The 24,063-nt window shown below is 48.2% G+C and overlaps 2 protein-coding genes across 2 annotated transcripts in view; both read left to right on the top strand.

Moving 5' to 3' along the window:
• Nucleotides 1-201: 201 nt before the first annotated feature.
• GPR4 (G protein-coupled receptor 4) lies at nt 202-1,549 on the top strand. Its single transcript, XM_004381582.2, has one exon. The coding sequence runs from the start codon at nt 456-458 to the stop codon at nt 1,542-1,544; it is 1,089 nt and encodes a 362-aa protein (XP_004381639.1). The 5' UTR covers nt 202-455; the 3' UTR covers nt 1,545-1,549.
• Nucleotides 1,550-4,481: 2,932 nt separating this feature from the next.
• Nucleotides 4,482-24,063, top strand: part of LOC101355882 (optic atrophy 3 protein homolog) — a 56,144-nt gene continuing 36,562 nt past the window's right edge. The window contains exons 1-2 of the mRNA XM_004381581.2: nt 4,482-4,605; nt 6,684-7,022. Coding sequence (XP_004381638.2) covers nt 4,482-4,605; nt 6,684-7,022 — 463 coding nt within the window. The remainder of the gene's footprint in view (nt 4,606-6,683; nt 7,023-24,063) is intronic.

The raw sequence follows: 24,063 nt of genomic DNA, 5'->3' as shown, positions 1-24,063 counted from the left end.
TTTCCAGTAGTGTCTAGAACATTCTGTTCCACCATTACTCCAATGTGGTCACACTTATTTCCTAGCACCTCTACAAATACCATCCCCTCAACACTGTCTCCCACTGATACCTTCATCTCTTCTATAAACGCTCCCCTTGGCCGCTTGTGGGATTACTCCATTACTCCCTCACGTATGCTCTGATTGGCTCTCTGAAAAACACCTTTGACAAACCTCTTTATTAATCCCACCATCACCTAAATCTCCCTCTTGCTGTTAGCTTCATCCCTCCTCCCACTTTTCCTTCTCAAGCTCTGCCCTTCTTGCCTCACGGTTCACAGTCAACCTCATCTCCATCCGGAGCCTGCCTGCCGCTACGTTCCCCTGAGCCTCCGAGGAGGGGGCTCAGGGTGTCCGATGGCCTCCAGCCTTCCGAGTCCCTACCACCCTGGTGGGCCAGGGGACGTGCCTCCACGATGGGCAACGGCACGTGGGAGGGCTGCCACGTGGACTCCCGTATGGACCACCTCTTCCCGCCCTCCCTCTACATTTTCGTCATCGGCATGGGGCTGCCCACCAACTGCCTGGCTCTGTGGGCGGCCTACCGCCAGGTGCGACAACGCAACGAGCTGGGTATCTACCTGATGAACCTCAGCATCGCCGACCTGCTGTACATCTGCACGCTGCCGCTGTGGGTCGACTACTTCCTGCACCACGACAACTGGATCCACGGCCCCGGCTCCTGCAAGCTCTTCGGCTTCGTCTTCTACACCAACATCTACATCAGCATCGCCTTCCTCTGCTGCATCTCCGTGGACCGCTACCTGGCCGTGGCCCACCCGCTGCGCTTTGCCCGCCTGCGCCGCGTCAAGACGGCCGTGGCCGTGAGCTTCGTGGTCTGGGCCACAGAGCTGGGTGCCAACTCGGCGCCCCTGTTCCATGACGAGCTCTTCCGCGACCGCTACAACCACACCTTCTGCTTCGAGAAGTTCCCCATGGAGGGCTGGGTGGCTTGGATGAACCTCTACCGGGTCTTCGTGGGCTTCCTCTTCCCGTGGGCCCTCATGCTGCTGTCGTACTGCGGCATCCTGCGGGCCGTGCGGGGCAGCGTGTCCACTGAGCGCCAGGAGAAGGCCAAGATCAAGCGGCTGGCGCTCAGCCTCATCGCCATTGTTCTGTTCTGCTTCGCGCCCTACCACGTGCTCCTGCTCTCCCGCAGCGCTGTCTACTTGGGCCGCCCCTGGGACTGTGGCTTTGAGGAGCGCGTCTTTTCGGCATACCACAGCTCGCTGGCCTTCACCAGCCTCAACTGTGTGGCCGACCCCATCCTCTACTGCCTGGTCAATGAGGGCGCCCGCGGTGACGTGGCCAAGGCTCTGCACAACCTGCTCCACTTCCTGGCCAGCAACAAGCCCCAGGAGATGGCTAACGTCTCGCTTACCCTGGAGACCCCGCTCACGTCCAAGAGGAACAGCGTGGCCAGAGCCTTGGTGGGCTGGGCGACAGTACCTCCCACCCAGGGGGACCAGGTGCAGCTGAAGATGCTGCAGCCCCTGACACAGTGAGCCCCTCAAGACTCATCCCATTGGCGGTCGCTTCCTTCCTGGTCGGTGTATGCAAATTGTGTGTAAATAATGTGTTAATATTCATGAGAATACAAGAAACTAGGAAAAGAATGAGCTTGGTATTGTCACTGGTTAGCCATGATCTTTGTATTGAGGAAATGACGCTACCATGGCCCCCTAACAATTCAGTTTCACTGTGTCTGGCTCTGTGCTGGGCAGTGCTGGAGACACAGTGGTAATGGACACAGCCCAGCTCTGCCCTTGTGGAGCTCAGTCCAGTGGGGGTGGGGGGCAGACTCATCACCTGAGTGGTCGGGGCTGGGACCAGGAGCCCAGGGGGCTGGGAGAGTCCTAGGGGGCATCTGTCCTAGCCTGCGGATTAGGGAGGACTTCCTGGAGGAGGGGACGAGTACACTGAGTCAAATATTTGGCTTCCATTAGATAAATACAAAAATAGAAGAAAGTTAGTGTCTTAGCTATCTAGTGCTGCTATAAACAGAAATACCACAAGTGGATGGCTTTAACAAACAAATTTATTCTCTCACAGTTTAGGAGGCTAGAAGTCCAAATTCAAAGCGCCAGCTCCTGGGGAGGGCTTTCTCTCTCTCTTTCTGTCGGTTCTGGGGGAAGGTCCTTGTCATCAGTCTTCCCCTGGTCTAGGAGCTTCTCAGTGCAGGGACCCCTGGTCCAAAGGACATGCTCCACTCCCTGTGCTTCTTTCTTGGTGGTATGACGTCCCCTCTCCCCTCTGCTCAATTCTCTTTTATATCTCAAAAGAGACTGACTCAAGGTACAACCTAATCCTGTAGATTGTCCTGCCTCATTAACATAACTGCATCTAATCCTGTGTCATTAACGTTATAGAGGTTAGGATTTACAACACATAGGAGAATCACATCAGATCACAAAATGGTGGACAGTCACACAATTCTAGGAATCATTGCTTAGCCAAGTTGACACACATTTTGGGGGGACACAATTCAATCCATGACAATTAGGATTATTTCCAAAAGAGAGAAGAAGTCTGCGACTCAGTGGGAGGGTGGAAGGAGAGGGTTACTGAGTGTAGAAGCCTCATTTTTGCCTGTGAGAAGCCCCCAGTTATATGGTAGAGAGAGACAGGGAGAGAGCAATACTGAGTCTAGATAAACCACATTCCCCAAGTCAGGATGGAGATGATGAAGAGGGAGAATATCAGAGTCTGCTTGAAGGGCAATCAGGGCAGGCTGCCTGGAGGACGGCTGAGCAGGGCTGGTGTGGAAAGGGGGCTCAGGAGAAAGAGGAAGGGTATTTATTCATTCATTCAACAGAGATTAATTTGGTACCAGTACCTACTGGCTGCCTGCCCCTGTGCTGGGCAGTGCTGGGGAGGGACACAGTGTGACCAAGACAGCCCCAGCTCTGCCTTCACAGAACTCACAATAAACAATAAAAGAAAAATAATGTTTGGAACTGATCAGTGTAATGGGGTGAAATAAAGCTGGTTGAGGGGATAGAGTTTGATCTAGATAAGCAGGACAGGGAAGAGGAGGTGACATTTGACTCAGCAGGTGACATGAGAGCAAAGACCTGAAGGAGGTGAGGGGTTAGCCATGTGGCTCTTGGGGGAAGAGCATTCCAGGCAGAGGGAATAGCATGTGCAAAGGCCCTGAGGTGTGAGGGACAGCAAGTGGCTGGAGCAGAGGGAGGGAGGGGAGAGGAGTGGGAGCTGAGGTTGGGATGGGGACAGGGACAGGGCAGATTGTGTAGGTCCTTCTAAGTCCAGGTGAGGACTTTGCCTTTTACTCAGAGATAAGTGAGACCCACGGCAGGGCTCTGAGTGAAGGACAGGCTGAGACTTAACCTTTTTTTTAAATCATTTTATTTGTTGTTGAGAATATACACAACAGAACATACCCCAATTCAGCAATTTCTACACGTACAATTCAGTGACGTTGATTAGATTCTTTGAGTTGTGGGACCATTCTCACCTTCCTTTTCTGAACTGTCCCTCCCCCATGAACATAATCTCACTGCCTGCTCCCTAAGCTTCCTATCTGACCTTTCAAGTTGCTGTTGTCAGTTTGATCCCATATAGATAGTTCTTTAAAGGAGCACAGTGCTCAAGGCTGACTTAACTTTTATCAGGATCCTGCTGAGTGGGGACAGAATATGGGAAGTCAGGGCAGAAGCTGGGAGCCCAGAGAGGAGGAAACCTCGATAGTTCAGCGGGAGATGCTGGTGGCCGGACAGGGGAGGAGGGTGGCGTGAACAAGGAGCAGTGGTTAGCTTTGGGATTTATCTCGAAGGAATATTCTGATGGAGGAAGCGTGGGGGCCTGTGGGATTATATAACTAAACCCCTCACCCATCCTGGGGAAAAGGGCAGGAGGGTGACCCAAGGGCCAGAGCTGGAAGGACCTCTGGGAATGTCCCAGGACCTATTCCAAGGCGGTCACCGGAGAGGCCAAGTGACTAGCCCAAGGTCACACAGCTGGTGAGTCAGCGCTGGGGCCATCCTGGGCCCCCACTCTCCTCTCCGACTCTGCCTGTTCCCATGCCTCAGGCTGGGTAGGGCTGCCTGCCCTGGCTGATGGTGTCCCCTCCCTCCCCTGGCCCTCAGGGGTCACCATGAGTGGCTGTCTTTCTCTACAACCAGTCTGGAGGGTGGGAGGAAACCCCAAGCTCTGGGCAGGCCTCACCCCTCCTGGTAGGATTCCTTCCTCCCACCCTCCCAACCGGTGTGTAAACAGGCTGCAAGGTCCTGAAGAGATGTGGCCACTCCCCCCACCACACAGACACATCCACACCCTTGCCCCAGAAGTTTCCAGAAGAGGTTCCTGGAAACCCTTCTCAGAGAAAGGAAGAGGAGGGAGGAGGGGAATGGGAGAAAAAATGCATTTAATGAGGAAAGTGATTTTGCAGGGGGGTGGAGGAGGAGGGAGGGGAGGGCACTGAGATGCAGGAAGTGGCGGAGGTGGGCATGGTGCTGGGGGAGGAGAGGAGCAAAGGAAGCCTGGATGTGGGGGGCCTAGTGGTCTTCCCACCCCTTCCCACCACCATGAAGCTACTGAGATGGAGATGTAGGGGGCCCAAACCTTTTGAACACAGTTCCCCTGGAGAAGCAAAAGCAAGCCCTGGATGCTAACTTGTTGTTTGCGGATGATTCTGACTCGTAGCCACCGTATATGACAAAGTAGAACTGCCCCATAGGGTTTCCTAGGCTGAAATCTTTATGAGAGCAGATCGCCAGGTCTTTTCTCCCACAGAGCTGCTGGGTGGGTTCGAACTGCTGACCTTTTGATGAGCAGCCAAGTGCTTAACCATTGCGCCACCAGGGCTTCCGTTCAATCAATATATATTTTTTGAACACCTATGTGCATTATACATAATAAAAAGTAATGTGCAAGTTTGGAAGCTTCCTAGACCTGCCTCAAGCCCATCACAGGAGACCTCAGCCCCTATTAGGTCCCTAGACCCCAGGCTAACACCCCCAGGGGTCAGGAGAAAACCCTGGACTGGATCTCTAGAAATCCCAGCCTCAGCTCCATCCTGATTACCTCTGGAGTAAATGCTTTTCATTCTCTGTCCTCAGTTAACCAGTCTGTAAAATGGGGAGAAGGCTGGTCAGTCCAGAAGGGATCGGCATTCTTAGTAACTTGAATAGCTGAATTCACACATGCCAGCGCCATCATTACATATGGAGAAACTGAGGTCCCTCGGTGCCAGGGACTTGACAAAGGACAATGAATCAGAGTGGATGTCAAAGAAAGGCCAAGATTCTCCGACTCTGTACCCAGAACATTTGTTTGCTCCCACACGCCACTCCTCTGCCTTCCCCTCTCCCTCTGCCTCTCCTAGATTCTCTCCATTACGCATCAGCACTCTGCCACCCAGGAATGTCTCTCAACCCCTTCCTGACCTTGTTTATATGGTTTTGCTCCCCACTGGGTGAGGGAGGACAGTCTGGGACATGTCTTTAAACTCCTTCCTGAGCCAGCTCCCTGGGGCCCCTCAACCCCCAGTGAAGAAGTGAGGCTGCTTGAGAATGGGGATGGTTTTATAAGCCAAAGAGCCACAGATGCTAGGCTGTCCCTCACTGCAGGCTGGGAGACCTTGTGCCAGCCTCTGCCCCTCTCTAGGTCTCAGTTTCCTTGTCAGTTCCTTGAGGAAGTGTTGGGTTAGCTGCTCCTGGAGTTGGAATGCACACTCACGCTGGAGTTAGCAATAATAATGATAATAAGCAGCCCTGGTGGAGCACTGGTTAAGCACTCAGCTGCTAATGGGTTTGAACGCACTATCCGCTCTGTGGGAGAAATATGTGGCAGTCTGCTGCTGTAAAGACTTCCAGCCTTGGAAACCCTATGGGGCAGTTCTACTCTATCCTATACAGTCGCTGTGAGTCAGAAACGTCTCAATGGCACACAACAAGAACAATGTTAATACGTGTATAGTAACGATGAGACTCCGTCTCACTCTGGACATGTTATCAGGAAGGACCAGTCCCTGGAGAAGACCCTCGACGAGATGGACTGACACAGTGGCTGCAACAATGAGCTCAAACACAGCAACAGTTGTGAGGATGGCGAAGGACCGGGCAGTGTTTCGTTCTGTTGTACGCAGGGTCGCTATGAGTTCGGAATTGGCTCCATGGCACCTAGCAACAACACTGAGTGCTTACTATGTATGTATCTGGCACCTTTCTAAGCACTCAAACTTTAATTCACTGTATTTTTACAGTCAAGACTCCCAAGAAAGCCTCACAACACCCAATGAAGTAAGTGCTATTATAACTCTTATTTTGCAGTAGGGAATACCGGTGCCCAAAGAGGTTAAGTGACTTGCCTAATATCACACAGCGAGTAAGTGGAGGAGCTGGCATCGCAACGCCTCTGTTATGACTACACAGCCAGTTTCCTCTCTATTCCCAGTGAAAACGCTAACCTGTGGGCGAAGGTGTACTTGGGACTTAATTAGACATAATTAGGAGTAATTAAGTGCCTCTCTGGGCGAGGAAGCCAAGTCGGTGCATGACGTCACGAAAGAGGGGTGACGTCAGCCACGGCGGGCGTGGGAATCCATCCACACTCCCGCTGGGAGCCGTTTAACGGTACCGCCCCCAAGAACCGCCCCACTTCCGCTGTGTTATTTGCATACTTAGTGAACGGACGACGGAACGTAACCGCCGACGAGGTGACGTCAGGGCGGGCCCCTACAGCTCCCGCCAAGCGTACGCACGTACGTACGTACCCACGCACGCACGCACGCACGTCCTCGAACGGGCGGGGGAGGAGTGGAGAAGGTGAGAGGCGCCCCGCCCAGTCAGGAAGGTTGCGCGCGCCCCGAGCGACCGCCAAGATGGTGGTGGGTGCGTTCCCTATGGCGAAGCTGATCTATCTAGGCATCCGGCAGGTTAGCAAGCCGCTCGCCAACCGCATTAAAGATGCCGCCCGCCGAAGCGAGTTCTTCAAGAACTACATCTGCCTTCCGCCGGCCCAGCGTGAGTCTGACCCCACGTCCCTCCAACCTTTCCATTCTCCAGCCCCTCTCAGGTGGTTGCTCTGGGGATGGACATCTGTCCATGACCAATTATAGCCCGAACCGGCGAAGTCCTGCAGCCAATAGGGAGGGTTCCTGGGAGAGGGGCATGTGCGTAGCCCAATCGAGAGGACCGGCGTGAGGTAGGGCCGGTCGCGGAGTAAAAATAAAATGCCAGCCAATAGGTGAAGAGAGCGCTCGCCGACTGACGTCAAAGGAAGCCAATAGTGTTGGGGAAGGGATGCTTTGGGTGGAACTTGCCCCGAATGTAGGCGTTCTGGTGGCGCAGTGGTTAAAGCGCTCGGCTGCCAACTGAAAGGTCGGCGGTTCGAACCTACCAGCCGCTCCGCAGAAGAAAGATGTAGCAGTCTGCTTCCATAAAAATTACAGCTTTGGAAACCCTATGGGGCAGTTCTACTCTGCCCTGTAGGGTCGCTATGATTCCGAATCGACTCGCTGGCAATGGGTTTAAGTTTTGGTTGGTCCCCGGAATGAGATGACCTGGGGGCGAAGCCGGGAAGCGACCCGGTGGAGTCCTTTGGCAGGCCATCCTTGCGCGGCCTCGTTTCCAGAACTTCCCTCCGTGCCTCAGTTTCCCTCCCGCCACGGGAAGTTATTGTACATCACCTGTTTAGGACACTGATTTGCCCCAGTTTTATTCTGGGGAAAATAAGTTTGGGTTTGGGGTGGGGGGGGGGGCGTCGCTTGGGAATCTAGCAAAAGGAGCATTTTAATTCCAGAGTGGACATTCATCCGTCTATTCATTAATCCGTTACTGCACCGTATTTGTCCGTTCATTCATTCAGTAGATTGTACAGTGATCAGTCATTGTCATCCAGAGTGGCCAGGGCGGTGGAGAACTCCCAAGGCAAGGGGTCAGGAAGGCTTCCTAGAGGCGGGGCCTTCTGAGCTGAGCGCGGAAGGGCAGGGTAAACTTTCAAAATATGCGCTGCTTAAAAAATACTATGTGCTATAGGCCTGTGGGAGCATAGAACAAGGGGATTTGACTGTAATTGGCTGGGTCAGGGAAGCACCATGAATTGTCTATCCATCCGTTTCATTTAGCTAGGATTTTCTGAGCACCTGCTCTGTGCCCTGTGCTGTGCCGGGCAGTGCTTGTGAAACAGCAGGGACCAAGCTAGCCCCAGTCCCTGCCTTCAAGGAGCTCATGGTCCAGTGGGGAAGACGGACCCATCCCCAGACAGTGACTGCTCAGAGTGGGCAGGGCTGGGATGGGAAGGCCCACTGGGCACCTAACCCAGTTAGGGTTCAGGGAGGGCTTCCTGGCAGAGGAGACATCTGAGCTGAGACCTGCAAGGTGAGGAGGACCTCATCAGACAACACAAGGACAGGGGTGATGTTCAGGCAGAGGGAGCAGTGTGTACAAAGGCCAAGTGGCTAAGGGAAGCTCACGTTTTCTTTCCTATAAGTTTGGATGCTGGACATTTGGTCTTCAGGGCCTAGAGTTCTTAGTCCTTTGGTGTTTGGTGAGGCCTCTGTCGAGGCTGCAGATCTTAGAATGAAAATGTTTTGGATTTCAGTTTCCAAAGTGCTTTCATTTCAGCCGACTCATTTGACCCTCATAACCATTTTGTTCTCTTGTCAGGGAGGGGGAATGACTTCCACCAGTTTTCAGAAGGAAAACTGAGGCCCCGAGGGCAGCAGTGAATTCCTGAGGTCACACATGGGATTTGTGCCAGAGGCAGGACTTGAACTCTGCACTTTGGACTCCCAGACCAGCTCTCTGTATCCTGCCACTGCCTTTTTTCCAAACGCTGTGATATGTCTTAGCATTGTGGTTTAGAGTAACTTCTGGAGTCATGCTGACAAGGGTTTGAATCTTATCTCCATCTCTTCCCAGCTGAGTGACTTTGGGTAGGTCACTAAACCCCTCTGAGCCTCAGTTGCCACTTCTGTATAAACTCAAAACCAAACCCATTGCCATCAAGTGGATTCCAACTCATAGTGACCCTACAGGACATAGTAGAAGTGCCCCATAGGGTTTCCGAGGCTGTAATCTTCAGGGGAAGCAGGTTGCCACACCTTTTTTTGTATTATGATTTAGGTGAAAGTTTACAGAGCAAATTAGTTCCTCATTAAACAGTTAATACACGTATTGTTTTGTGACATCGGTTGCCAACCCCATGATGTGTCAACACTCTCCCCTTCTCCACCCCAGGTTCCCTGTTCCCGTTTGTCCAGTTTTCCTGTCCCTTCCTGCCTTCTCGTCTTTGCTTTTGGGCTAGCGTGCCCATTAGTCTTGTATACATGATTGAACTATGAAGCACATTCCTCACATGTGTTATTGTTGGCCCTGTAGACCTGTCTGGAGCCCTGGTGGAGGAGTGATTAAGCATTCGGCTGCTAACTAGAAGGTTGGCAGTTTAATCCACCAGCTACTCCTTGGAAACCCTATAGGGCAGTTCTACTCTGTCCTGTGGGGTTGCTATGAGTCGGAATCGACTTGAGGGCAATGGATTATAGAGCTGTCTAATCTTTGGCTGAAGGGTGAACCTCAGTACTGTGTTAGAAGGATGTCAGGGGGCCATATGCTCCTGGCTTCTCCAGTCTCTGCCAGACCAGCAAGCCTGATCTTTTTTTTTTAGATTGCCACATCTTTCTCCCGCCGAGTGGCTGGTGGGTGTGAACATCTTACTTTTAATTAGCATCTCAGCGCTTAACCACTGTGCCACCAGGGCTCCTTCCACTTTTCTATAACCCACTAAAGCCATTGCCATTGAGTCGATTCTGACTCATAGCGACCCTATAGGACAGAGTAGAACTGCCCCATAGGGTTTCCAAAGAGCAGCTGGTGGATTCGAACTGCCGACCTTTTGGTTAGCAGCGGAGCTCTTGGGTATTATATAATAACAACATTTACTGAGCGCTTACTTTGTGCCAGGCAGTATGCTAATCACTTCGCAGGCCTTATAGCACTGAAGCTTCACAAATTATTGTGAGGTAGGTGCTACTATGATCCTCATTCTGTGTACATGCTATATCTGTATTTGTGCTATGAATGATAACTTACTGCGTTGCTGTGGAGGATTAAATGGGTGTAAAATATTGAGTCAGTGCTTGGTGCCGAGTTGTGGCTTTTTGTGCAGGTGTTACGAATACAGCAGAGGAAAAAGGCAAAAAATCCACCCCACCCCCCCCACCCCCGCCACCCCGGGAGTGACCTTACTTTCTTGTGGAGAAGCCAGACAATAAACAAAATAAATAGTTAAAATAGGAAGTATGTTAGAGAGCAGTGATCGCTATGGAGAAAAACCCAGAGCAGCAGAAGCAGGAGTGTTTGGAGGAAGGTTGTATGCTTAGATGGGGCTATAGGGAGACGTCCCCGAATAGACCTGAAGGCGATGAGGGAGCCAGCAATGTGGGCATCTGGGGAAGAGCATTCCAGATCAAAGGAACCGCACATGCAAAGACCCCCCCCCCAGCGGGGAGCCTGCCTAACACATTGCAAGAGCATCAAGGAGGCCAGTGAGGCAGGAGTGGACAGACTGAGTGGGGACAGACAGAGAAGAAACTGGTGGGGGGGGGGGAAGGAGGGTTCCTGCGGGCCACAGCCAGTGCTTTGGCTTCACTGCTGGAGGGTGCTGTGTAGAGGAGGGACAGGAGCTGAATTATACATACACAGGTAGTCCCGATGTACGACGTATTCGAGTTACCACCAACCATGCTTACGACCGTCTATGCTTTTTTTCTAGTACGTATTGTTAGTGATATGCAGTACATACAGTCTTGCAGCACGTAATTTGCTGATGTTGTCATTCCCAAATACTCACTCGCAGATGTTCAAAGATCGGATTTATAAAGATTCTGATAATAACAAAGATTGGACTGGACTATGGGACATAAAAGGATACTCGTGAAGAATGTGCTTCTTAGCTCAAGTAGATACATGAGACTAAATGGGCAGCTCCTGTCCGGAGGCGAGATGAGAAGGCAGAGAGGGTCAGGAGCTGGTTGAACGGACATGGGGAATATGGGGTGGAAAGGAGGAGTGTGCTGTCACATGATAGGGAGAGCAGCTAGGGTCACATAACAATGTGTGTATAAATTTTTGTATGAGAGACTAACTTGAATTGTAAACTTTCACTTAAACTACAACAATTAAAAAAAAGATTCAGATAATAAAAGGCAATAATAATGAAAACTAAAAAAAATAAAGAGGTATTCGACTTACGTCAGAACTGACTTATGACAGAGTCGTGAGAATGGAACCCCGTTGTAAGTTGGGGAAAAAATGTCAAAAAAGAAAATCCAAGCAATGTTATAATTTAAAGTTTTATTTGGTTTATAAATCCGTGGGTGGGTAGCACCTTCCCGGTAACTGGGTAGCACCTTCCCGGTAACTAGGGAAAGTGCTCCCCCAACAAAGATTAGGCTAAGGGTTTTATTCTGATAACAGAAAATAGGGAAAAAACACAGAAGAAGACATTTTTTTTCCCAGTACTTTGAAGTTGTGGTGGTTATTAATTTTATCATTCTATCAAGTCAGGCAAAAGGCAAAGTATACAGAGCAATTAAAAACTTAAGCTTATCAGAAGAAGCAGAGAGTCTGTCGAATGTCAGTTTAGAACATATGAGTACATGCATAGATTAAAGCTGTGTGTCAGCCAAAATGTTTGGTCTGTATCAAGAAGGTGAAAGAAGACAGAAGTTTTTGTGTGTGAGGCCTCTGGAGTGAATTTGTTCAAGTGTAAGTTCCAATGAATCCGGAAAAGAAAGAAAATAATTAATAGTATACAATACACACATATATGTATGTATATTTTTAAGTAACTTTATTGTGGTAAAACATATAACCAAAAAAAAAATTGCCGTTTTAACCATTGTAAGTGTATAATTCAATGACATTAATTACATTCACCGTGTTGTGTAGCCATCACTACTATTTCCAGAAGGTTTTCATCCCCCTGAACAGAAACTGGAGCCCTGATGGCCCAGTGGTTAAGAGCTATGGCTGCTAACCAAAAGGTCAGCAGTTCAAATCCACCGCTGCTTGGAAACCCTGTGGGGCAGTTCTCTTCTGTCCTGTAGGGTCGCTATGAGTCAGAATCGACTTGATGGCAGTGGGTTTGGTTTTTAAACAGAAACTAAGGAGCCCTGGTAGTGCAATGGTTAAGCACTCAGCTGCTAACCAAAAGGTCAGCAGTTGGAACCCACCAGTTTCTGTAAAGATTGCCACCTTGAAAACCCTGTGGGGCAGTTCTACTTAGCCCTGTAGGGTCACTGTGAGTCAGAATCGACTTGATGACAGCGGGTTTGGTTTTAAACAGAAACTCAGTACCCCTGTCTTAGTTATCTAGTGCTGCTATAACAGAAATACCACAAGTGGTTGGCTTTAACAAACAGATATTTATTTTCTCACAGTTCAGAAGGCTGGAAGTCTGAATTCAGGGTGCTGGCTCTAGGGGAAGGCTTTTTTTCTAGCTTGGCTCTAGGGGAAGGTTCTTGCCTCTTTTCAGCTTCTGCCCTTGGGTGATCCTCATGTGGCTTGGCTTCTGTCTTCCCCCATCTCTCCTTGCTTGCTTACTTGTTTAATCTCTTTTATATCGCAAAAGAGATTGACTTAAGACACATCTTCTAATACTGTCTCGTTAACGTAACAAAGAAAACACATTCCCAAATGGGATTGTAACCACAGGCATAGAGGTTAAATTTAAAACACGCATTTCTGGGGGACACAATTCAATCCATAACAACTCCCTAAGGAATAATTCCCATTTACCTCTCCCCCTATCCCTGGTAACCATTAATAAACTTTGTCTCTATGCATTTACCTATTCTAGATATTTCATATGAGTGGGATCATGCAGTATTTGTCCTTTGGTATCTGGTTTATTTCACTCAGCATAATGTTTTTAAGGCTTATCCATGTTGTAACGTATCAGAACTTCATTTCTCTTTATGGCCACATTTTGTTTATCCATTCATCTGTTGATGGATACTTGGGTTGTTCCCACCTTTTGGTTATCATAAATAGTGCTACAGTAAATATTTGTATACAAGTATCTCTTTCAACACTTGTTTTCAGTTCTTTTAGGTATTTAGGAGTGGAATTGCTGGGTCATGTGGTAATTCTGTGTTTAACTTTTGAGGAACCGCCAAACTTTTCTACAGTGGCTGATAATAGCCATCCTAGTGGGTATGAAGTGGTATCTCATTGTGGTTTTGACTTGTATTTCTGTGATGGTTCAGATTGTGTCAGCTTGCCTGGGCCGTGATTCTCAGTGTTTATAATGTGATCACTCCCATGATTGAATCTGCTGTGAGTAGCCAAATCCGTGGAAAGGGAGTTTCCTTGGAGGTGTGGCCTGCATCTGAATATAAGCAGACGTGCTGGCTGTTTGCTCGCTCTGTATCCTGTGGCTGCCTCCCGTAGTCTCACCTCTGGTTCTTGGGCCTTGGGCTGGCAGCTTGCCTGTAGATCTTGGGATTCGTCGATCTTCACAGCCTGCAAGTGGGAGCCCTGCTCTCTGACCTGCCGATCTTGGGCTCGCCAGCTTCTGTGGCCGCGTGAATTGGAGAGGCCTCTGCCCTGATCCACGGACTTGGAACGTTCTAGCCTCTACAGTCGTGTGGGCTGTTTCCTTGATACAGGTCTCTCTCTATATATATATTTATACGCTTTACTGGTTTTGCTTCTCTGGAGAACCTAGCCTAAGACAATTTCCTTCATGACTACCGTATTTTTCCACAAATAACACACCTACGTAAATAACTCACCCACACATATAACATGCAGAAATGATGAAATTAAGTAAAACAGTTCTGGCATAGCGGCCCATGCATGTACTGCACATGTCTTGTGACATTTCCAGAAGTGAATTTTGGCCTCATTTATCTGTCCCCCCATATTACAGGTAGATCATATTGTTGTTCATTTTCTTTCATTCTGTTCATTTTCTTTAATCTCCTGCTTATGTGTATAAAAATAATCTGAAAATGTTACTTTTGATCATAATTTTATAATAAAGGTATAAGCCGTGGTCAAGAAGTCATGAATCTAGTTTGGTAGTCCCTCAGTAATTGGAAAATAAAACAATCAAAACTCTGCGTTTCTCTTAATTTAAATTGATAATCATATCACATTAGCTCAACAGTTGAATGTGAAAACTTTATCAGATTGTCTTAAGTGAAACCATTAGGTTATGTTAGGTCTGCTTATTTCATAGTTTACTTATGTCTTCTTAGTGTCAATTAAAGTCAAGAACATGTAGAAAAAAATTGGCATAGTGCACTTAACAAAAATAATGCACGAAGGGGAGTTTGTGTGGTTGGCAAAAAAGTATATTCACTTATTTGTGAAAAAATACGGTAATGACTTTGAGCATCTTTTCATGGGCTTATTGGTCATTTGTGTATCTTCTTTGGATAAATGTTCAAGTCCTTTGCTCATTTTTTAAATGGGTTGTTATATCTTTTTGTTGTTATAGTTCTTTATACATTCTGGATATTAAGCCCTTAGCAGATATATGGTCACCAAATATTTTCTCCCATTCTGTAGGTTGTCCCTTCACTTTCTTGATAAAGCCCTTTGATGTACAATATTTTAAATTTTGATGAAGTCCAACTTATCTCTTTTTTCTTTTGTTGCTCGTGCTTTTGGTGTCATATCCAAGAATCCGTTGTCACAAACAAGATCTTGAAACTTTACCCCTATGTTTTCTTCTAAGAGTTCTGTGGTCTTAGTTCTTAACGTTTAGGTCATTGATACATTTTTAGTTACTTTTCATATGTGGTGTGAGGTAAGCGTCCAGCTTCATGCCTTTGCATGTGGAGATCCAGTTGTCCCTGATTCATATTTTGATGGGATGGATCCTTCTGGTAATAATGGGGTGAGGGTGGATGCAGGGAACCCAGCGAGGAGGCGCCTGCAGTAGTCCAGGCCGGAGGTGAGAGTGGCTTAGATGAGGATGGTAGCAGTGAGAGTGAGTGGGGAGGAAGGGTCAGATTCCGGAGATATATTTTCTCCAATTCCTTCTTATTTTATTAAATTTCAAACCCTCAGAAAAGTGGAAAGAATAGCATAGTTGTCACTCATATACCTCAACCACCTAGTTTATTGATTGTTACTCTTTGACAGATTTGCTTTGTCTTCTCTCTCATATCTCTGTGTATATGTATACACATGTTCTTTTTTTTTTTGAACTATTTGAAAACAAGTTGTAGACATGATACTTCACTCCTAAATATTTCAGCCTGTATCTCCTAAGAGCAAAGACATTCTCCGACATAACACAATACGGATATCATGCCTGAGAAATTTAGCCTTGATAACAATAATATTATTTAATATATAGCTCATATTCTAATTTCTCCAATTGTCTCCAAAATGTCTCTTTTAGATTTTTTTCTCTGTTTAAATTTAGCATCTGTGCAATTACCATACACTGCTTTTGATTATCATGCCTCTTTAAACCAAAACCAAACCCATCACTGTTGAGTCACTTCCAACTTAGCGACTGTGATGTGATGGATTGCTTTTATATAGGTTTTCCAACCATGGTCTTGTAACTCCTTCCACCAAGATTGGGTGGACTATGCCAATGAGGTGCTTGTGACCCATGGACTGGATAGCTTGCTAATAATGCAACTAAGGTGCATAGCACCCTTGTGGGGGTGGGACCATGCAAATAAAGTGTATGGAACCCTAACAAGGGGATTGGTCAGTTTTGCCATCCTGCTAGGCTTAAAATGAGCCATCCTAGAGGTGGACAGAGGGACTTTACTACTGCCAAGATGAAGAGACGGGAGCAGAGCATGTCCTTTGGACCCAGGTTCCCTGTGCTGAGAACTTCCTAGACTCAGGAGACAGCTGTAACACTGGACACTGCATAAGATGGCAAGAAGCAGTAGCAGAGAAACGGCGGCAGCAGAACCAGGAGACTGGCGCAAGATGGCGCAGTGGGCTTCCCGGCCCATGGAGTTAGGCAGTTACAGTAGGTGTACCAACCCATGGAGCGAGAGCGCTGAGTGCCTTTGGCAGGAGGCTTCCTGGCAGAGTGGGGTGCCTTCAAAAACTTGTCAGCAGAGCTAGGCTTGCTGACCCACAGAGCGAGAGAGCTGAGTGCCTTTGGACTGAGGCTTGCTGGTGGAAGAGAGGTGCCCCCAAGCACTTATTGGCAGAGCTAAAGAGCGTTGTAAGACTTGCAGGGCAGAGGCCGGGCAGAGGGGCTGAGAGGCCGAGGGCCAGAGAGAGTCCTGTCTGTGGGCACAGCTGAGAAGAGGCTGTCCTGAGCGAAGAACTGTATCCTGAGTCATTTCTGATCCTGAGTTGTACCCTGCTACTTCCCTAATAAACCCCGTAATCGTGAGTATTGTGTGAGTTCTGTGTGGCCATTGCATGAATTATTGAACCCAGCAGAGATGTAGAGAGTGCCGTGGGGAGGACGGCTGGTGTCAGAATTGGTAAAAAGGTTGGAGAGAAGAGGTGTGTCTGACTTCTACCTCATAGGAATCAGCCTTGGGCTGTTGATCTTGATTCTTCTTCCCCCTTGTGAAGTTAGAGATCAGACGCCTCCACCATGCCATTTTTACAGCAACCCTATGGGACAGAGTACACCTGCCCTGTAGGGCTTCCAAGGCTGTGATCTTTATGGAAGCAGACTGCTACAGCTTTCTTCCACAGAGTGGCTAGTGGGTTTGAACCGCCGTCCTTTTGGTTAGCAGCTGAGCACTTTAACCACTGCACCACCAGGGCTCCATTCATGCCTCTTTAGTCCCCTTTAATCTGGGTTTGGCAGTCCAGCCCACTGCCTGTATTTGTAAATAAAGTTTTATTGGAACACAGCCATTCCGCTATGTTGTCTACAGTTGCAGAGTTGAGTTTGTATGGACTACAAAGTAAAGTGTTAACTCCCTGGCCCTTTACAGAAAATGTTTGCCGACCCCTGCTCTAGGACAGTTTCCTTGCCCTTTCTTGTTTTTTCATGAAATTAACATTTGAAAGAGGCTAAGCCAGTTGTCCTGTGGAGTATTCCACAATCTGAAGTTTTCTGACTGCTTTCACTGATTAGATTCATGCTGAGCCGCTTTGGCAGGAACACACACCACAGACGTGATGGCATGTCCTGCTAGGGGCGTCACCTCAAAGTGCCCCTGATGTCTGTTTGTTCCGTCATTTGTGATGGTCACTTGGATCCCTCGGTTAAGGGGGTGACCATCAGGTCTCCATTGTAAAGGAACCTCTTCCCCTTAGTAATAAATAACTAGTAGATTTGTTTTGAAGGTAGAGCAGGCAGGATTTCCCGTGGATTGCCTGGGGGTGTGCGATGACAGAGTGGAGGAAGGGCAGGTTAGATAGGAAGGATCAAGGGCTCAGTTTGGGACAACTTTAGTTTGAGTTTGGAGCCCTGGTGGCGCAGTGGTTAAAGCGCTTGGCTGCTAACTGAAAGGTTGGCAGTTTGAACCCACCAGCCGCTCCTCGCGAGAAAGATGTGGTAGTCTGCTTCCATAAACATTAAATCCGTTGCCGTCAAGTCAATTCTGACTCATATTGACCCTATAGGACAACGTAGGACTGCCCCATAGGCTTTCCAAGGAGCATCTGGTGGATTTGAACTGCTGACCTCTTGGTTAACAGCCGATCTCTTAACCACTGCGCCACCAGGGCTCCATAAACATTACAGCCTTGGAAACCCTATGGGGCGGTTCTGCTCTGTTCTGTAGGGTCACTGTGAGTCAGAATTGACGGCAGTGGTTTAGGTTTGGTTTGGTTAGTTGAGATTCTCTTAGATATTGGAGTGCACTAATTTATTGTAGGTACACTTTTTTTTTTTTCCTATGTTGTTACCATCATCACACCACTAATGCCCTTTGTGGCCCCAGACTGTGACTGAAATTTCCCAGAGCCGCGGGGTGGCCATGTGTTCTCCCGGGTCAGGCCTCCCAGGCCGACCAGCACATCCAGCCCCGTGCTTTGGGCTTGGATTCTTCTGACTCAGCTCTGACTCTTCCAACGGGGTCTTCTCACACTTGAGGCTAGAGAGGTAGGTGTGTCCGCCAGAGGAAAGAACAAAACATGCAAGAAGCACAAATCTCAGTGACGCACTGTGTCGGAGAGGCAAAGATCTTTTTACACAAAGACTTCCCAGAGGAGAGAAAATAAAATGGCTTGGTGATGCCCGGGAGGTTGGGGCCCCTCTTGCAGAGCACACTGCTGATGCTTCCAGGGGGCTGTGGAGTGGCTCTGGGCAGTGGGAAAATTCCAGTTTATTTCTAGCTTACCACATGTGGCAGGCAGAATAATAGCCCCTCAAAGACCCCATGTCCTAATCCCCAGAACCTGTGAATATGTTGCCTTAAGTGGCAAAAGGGACTTGGCAGATGTGATTAAGTTAAGGATTTTGAGATGGGGAGGTTATCTTGATTATCCAAGTGAGCCCAATGTAATCACCAAACCAAACCTGTTGCTGTCGAGTCAATTCAGACTCATGGCGACCTCCTGTGTGTCAGAATAGAACTACGCTCTGTAGGGTTTTCACCAAACAAACAGAACCAAACGCATTGCCCTCGAGTCGATTCCAACTCCTAGCAACGCTATAGAACAGAGTAGAGCTGGCCCGTAGGATTTCCAAGGAGCAGCTGGTGGATTTGAACTGCTAGCCTTTTGCTTAGCAGCCAAGCTCTTAGCCACTGTACCACCAGGGCGCCAAGGTTTTCACAAGGCTCCTTATATGTGAAAGAGGAGGCAGGAGAGCCGCAGAGAGATTTGAAGATGCTATGCTGATGGCTTTGAAGATGGAGGATGGGGTCACAAACCAAGGAATGTGACCTCTAGAAGCTGGAAAAGGCAAGGAAATGGATTCTCCCCTAGAGCTTCCTTAAGGAACGCAGCCTTCCAACACTTTGAGTTTAACCTACCAGTTGCCGTTCAGTTGGCTCTGACTCATGGCAACCCCATGTGTGTCAGAGTAGAACTGTGCTCCATAGGGTTTTCAATGGCTGATTTTTTGGAAGTAGATCGCCAGGTCTTTGTTCCGAGGTGCCTCTGAGCTGGTGAGACTTATTCTGGATTTCTGAACTCTGGAACTGTAAAATACTAAATGTGTGTTGTTGTAAGTCACTAAGTTTGCGGTAATACTTGTTACAGCAGCCCTCGGAAGCTAATGCCCCATGCTAATTCATTGAGGTTGCTGGGATGATTTTTTCAGAACTGCTTAGCTCTTTTGTGTCCTTGGAGTCGTTACATAAAAATTTGACCCAGAAATCTTAATGGCTTGAAATAGTAACCCTTTTACTGTCTCTCACAGTTTTGTGGTTTGACTTGGCTCATCCAGGCAGTTCTGCTGGTCTTGCCTGGCAGTCTCTCATGAGATTGCATTCAGAGGGCGCTGCCGGGGCTGGAGTCATCAAGAGGCTCAACTGGGACGGCCAGTGTCCTCACTTGCTCTCAGTGTAGCCTCAGGGCCTCTTTTCTGCAGGCAGTCTCTCCAGCATGGTAACCTGGCTTCTTGCCTGGTTGCTCAGGGCTCTCAATAACCAGATTTCCATGAGGGAAGAAACAGAAGCTATAGGCCAAGTATGGGCACGGCACAGAACTGCAGTGTCATCTACACCACACTCTGTCAGTTGGAGCAGCCCCAGGCACAAACCAGAGTCTGGGGGCCTGCACAGGCTCTCATACATAGGGTCACCAAAGGCTCAGGCCACCACAGAGTACTTTTTAGGCTTGAATCTTGGCAGCACCATGTATTAGCTGTGTGACACTGGGCAAGCAGCTTGACCTCTCTGAATTTCTATTTCCTTATTTATCAAATGAAAGTAGTAATAGAATTCACGTCCCAGGATTCTTGTGAGAATGCAGCAAGATGGTGGGTACCCAGAGCATGGTATGTGGTTCATAGTACTGGCTACGAGCACACGCAGACTCTTCTCTTACTGGTGGAATACCTGATGTGTGGGAGTTACTGCCCAGTGGCTAAAAACTCTGCTTTAGGATAAAGGCTTACTGCACTCAAATCCCTACTTGCTTTGTGTTCTGGTGTAAAATGGTGGGAGTAATAGCAGCACTGGAACCTGTCTAACTTCATGGGGGATAGTGACCAGGATCAACCCAAAGCTGATTCCCATGAGGTAGAGGTCAAACATACCTCCACTCTCCAACCTTTTTACCAATTCTGACACCAGCAGTCCCTTCCACGGTAGTCTCTCCTTTCTGTTGGGTTCAATAATCTGTTGCAATGACCACACAGAACTCACAGACTGTACTTACAGTTAAGTGGTTTATTAAGGAAGTAACAGGATACAACTTGGGATCAGGATCAGGAAGATGTAGGCAAAGTCTGGAAGGCTCCCCCAAGGTGGAGAGCACATCTGTCCCTTCTTCAGTGCAGGACAACTTTCTCAGCTCCTCTCGGCTGTGCAAGCAAGCAGGCCCTTCTCTCTGCCATGCACACCTGTCTCAGCGCCCTCAGGATAGGCTTCCTCTCAGCCTCCAGAGGACAGGCCTCTCTGCCTTCGGCCTCTCCACTCATATCTGACCCAGCTCATAGCCAGTGTAGTTGTTTTGTTCAGCTCTCTTAGCTGCTGGTATTCCTAGCAGCAGGTATCTGCTATCAGCAAACCTACTATAGGGCCCCTTCCGACCGTCGCTGCCGGCTCTGCCACAGGGCCCCTCTGGGACTCTCCGAGTCTTCAGTGTTACAGCCCTCAACCCATGTTACAGCTCTTTTAGGAGCTTCTTCGTCTCCTCTCTCTCTGCTGCTTCTCTTTTTCCTTCCTTCTTCTCCTGTCTGCCAGCCTCTGGGGTTGGATGCATATATAAGCAAAAGGAAACTAAAAACCAAACCCATTGCCACTGAGTCAATTCTGACACACAGTGACCCTGTAGTACAGGGTAGAACTGCCCCATAGGGTTTCCAATGCTGTAAATCTTTATGGAAGAGAAAAGACTGCCACATCTTTCTCCCACTTAGTGGCTGGTATGTTTGAACTGCTGAGATTTCTGTTAATAGTCGAGTGCTTTAACCACTATGCTACTAGGGCTCCTTGTATATAAAAAGCAAACTCCTGGCCGATTTCAAGGCATGACCCTTCCACCAGGGCCAGAACTGACCCTCTAGGTAGGTCACAGACACTTCATTTGCATAGTAGGCTATAGTCACTCATATGCATAGTCTATTGACCAATCCCTGCAAAGTGCATACCTATCTCAGGGCAGGCTGCAGCCCAGGGCCAGACAAAAAGTATCAAACCTCAAGTTGTTGACAACTTTACCCCGGAAATGCCAATCAGCCTGGATAAAAATAACAAACCCTCTGAGATTTAGAGGGAAAATCTCTCAAGCTGTTTTTCCAACGAATCAAGGCTAAAGGCCACAAAAAGGAACCCATTTCAGCATACCTGGGCAAATCACTTTGCCTCTCTGCGCCTCTGTTAACTCCTCTGTTCAGCGTTTAGTGTGCTCACAAATATTAGCACAGGCCCTGGCACGTTTGAAGTTCAGAAACTGCAGTGTGGCTGAGTGGCCACGAGAGGGCCTCTGGAGCTGGGCTGCGTGTGCCGGCTCTGCCCTTGGGCAAGTTATTTAACCTCTCCAGGCCTCACTTTTGTTGTCTGTAAATTGGGTTTTTATGTCCGTTAATATCCGTAAATCACTAGACAGCACTTGACCCTTAAGTGTGTATAAACACTTGTTGAATGTATAAAAATGCCACACACTATTATGACTTTGACCATCATCATCATCTTCATGTTAAATCTTCTTGTGCCATCCTTCTCGGTCTGCATTCCCTGGTTGCCTGAAGTAGCCCAGCAGTCAGTACTTCAAGCCTGTAAATGGCATGGATACCTCCTCCTCACATTCCCAGAGGCATGAGGGTCTGGGCTTTCTCATGAACCATTTCTGACGTGCATCCTAGAGATGATAATGTTGGCCTACTAAGGAACTGCGATAGAAGTTACATCTCTGAGGAGAGGAGAGTGAGAAAGTCAGACAGAGAGGGCAGTACGGCTGAGTAGAGAACCTCCCACCACAAAACAGCTAATGCTCCGTGAAATATTTAAAGCATCCTTTTAAACGAATGACTGAGCCTGCAAGGAAGAAAGGGGAAACCTCTGCAATCCTGGAGAAAGCAGAAGCAAAGAGCCAAGGAGGAGAGTAAGCATTGAAGCCACCAGATACACTGAGGGCATTTACAGATGTGCGTGGCAGGGGCTGGGGACTGTGGTGTTGGAAAGCTGGAGAGGAGACAGTCTTGAGTAAAGCTAGGCATCAGCAGAGATATACCTGATGGAAAGGGGGAACTGGAAAAAACCCACCACACAAAGGCATACAGCCTTAGCTCTGGGTGGAGATTAATAAGTCTCCTCTGAGAATTTGTGGCCACTGACTGTCCATCATGCGGGCTTGGGTCCTGAATAATACTCTTTGAGTGGTTCTAGAAGTAGCAAGGTGGGAATAAGACCCGTGTCTGTTGTGCCTAAGCACCTGGCAGCTGCAGGCAGAAAGCCTGCTTGGAGGAGCGCCCTCTGGCCGAGCCTTGGGGTTCCAGCTCACATGGGCTCACAGTAAAAAATTACATATCATACAGAGAAGCAGGCACCATGAGCGAGAGGCACCAGAAACAAAATGTGGCAGATGGAGACCTGCCAAAGGTTACAGGTATTAGAACGACCAGATGTGGATACAAAATGTTTATATGTTAAAAGAGTCAAAAGAAGGATGTTAAAACACTAGTAAAATAAAGAAGCCCCAGGAAGTTTGAAAAAGAATCAAACAGGACTTTTAGAAATGATAAATACAACAACTGGCAATCAGAACTCAATAGAAGGGCCAGATTAAACACAGCTGTTCAGAGGGTTGGTGAGCAGGAAGATAGAAGATCCAAAGAAAAAAAAGTGAGGGTCCTGGGAGTGGTGGGGGTGGGGTGCTCTCCTTAAATGCCCCTGGGGAAGGGCTGGACGTTGTTGTTTTTAACAATCTCCAGAGAGGATTCTAATGTGCACCAACATTTGTCATTGACGTCCCTGGAGTTTATTTATAATCGCAGTCCCGCATCAGTTGTTACATGACAGTGGGCCTGCTGCTAGTGACCTCCAAACATTTTTTTTTTAAATTGTGCATTAGGAGTACATTTATAGAGGAAGTTAGATGCCCATTTGATAGTTTGTACATAAAGTGTTTCATTCCCCACAATATGTCAGGACTCTCCCCGGTTTCCTGGGTTCCCTGCTTCCTTTCGTCCTGATTTCTTACCCCCTCCTGCCTTTTCATCTTTGCTTTTGGGCAGATATTCCCCACGTGATCTCATAGAATTGATTGTTCTAAGGCACACTTCCTTGCAGGTGTTACTGTTTATTTTATGAATTTGTCTGTTGTTTGGCTGGAAGGCGGTCTCCAGGAATGGCTTCAGTTCCAGGTCAGAAGGGTGTCTTAGGGCCATAGTCTCGGGGGTTCCAGGTCAGAAGGGTGTCTTAGGGCTATAGTCTTGGGGGTTCCTGCAGTCTCTGTCAGATCAGTAAGTCAGGTCTTTTTTGTGAATTTAATTTTTTGTTCTACATTTTTCTCCCGCTCTGTCCGGAACCCTCTGTTCTTATCCCAGTCAGAGTGGTCAGTAGTGGTAGCCAGGCACCATCTAGTTCTTCTGGTCTCGGGGTCGTGTAGGCTGTGGGTCATGTGGTACATTAATCCTTTAGACTAACTGCTCCCATGAGTCTTTGGTTTTCTTCACTCTCCTTTGCTCCGGAGAGAAGAGACCAATAGTTGTATCTCAGATGCCACTCACAAGTTTTTACGACCCGAGACACTACTCACCAAAGTAGGATGCAGAACACTGTCTTTATGAACTACGTTGTGCCAGTTGACGCAGATGTCCCCCCAAGTCTATGGTCTTTCACCTTCGAGCCTAGGTACTTCATCCTGTGAGGTGTTTGGTTATGTCTAAGAGGCTTCCCTGACTGTGTCCCTTGCGTGCTTTGTTGTCTACATTAATATATGAGGAGCACCTGCAGTCATGTATGTAGAAATATCCACCACTAAACCCGTA

This window comes from Trichechus manatus, unplaced genomic scaffold (assembly GCF_000243295.1).
Source record: "Trichechus manatus latirostris isolate Lorelei unplaced genomic scaffold, TriManLat1.0 scaffold00087, whole genome shotgun sequence".
Classification (NCBI taxonomy): Eukaryota; Metazoa; Chordata; class Mammalia; order Sirenia; family Trichechidae; genus Trichechus; species Trichechus manatus.
Note: the sequence above shows the minus strand (reverse complement) of the source record. Positions and strands in the feature narration are given on the sequence as shown.

Excerpts from the sequence above, each read along its gene's own strand:
- GPR4 (XM_004381582.2), top strand. The coding sequence starts at position 456 with ATGGGCAACGGCACGTGGGAGGGCTGCCACGTGGACTCCCGTATGGAC.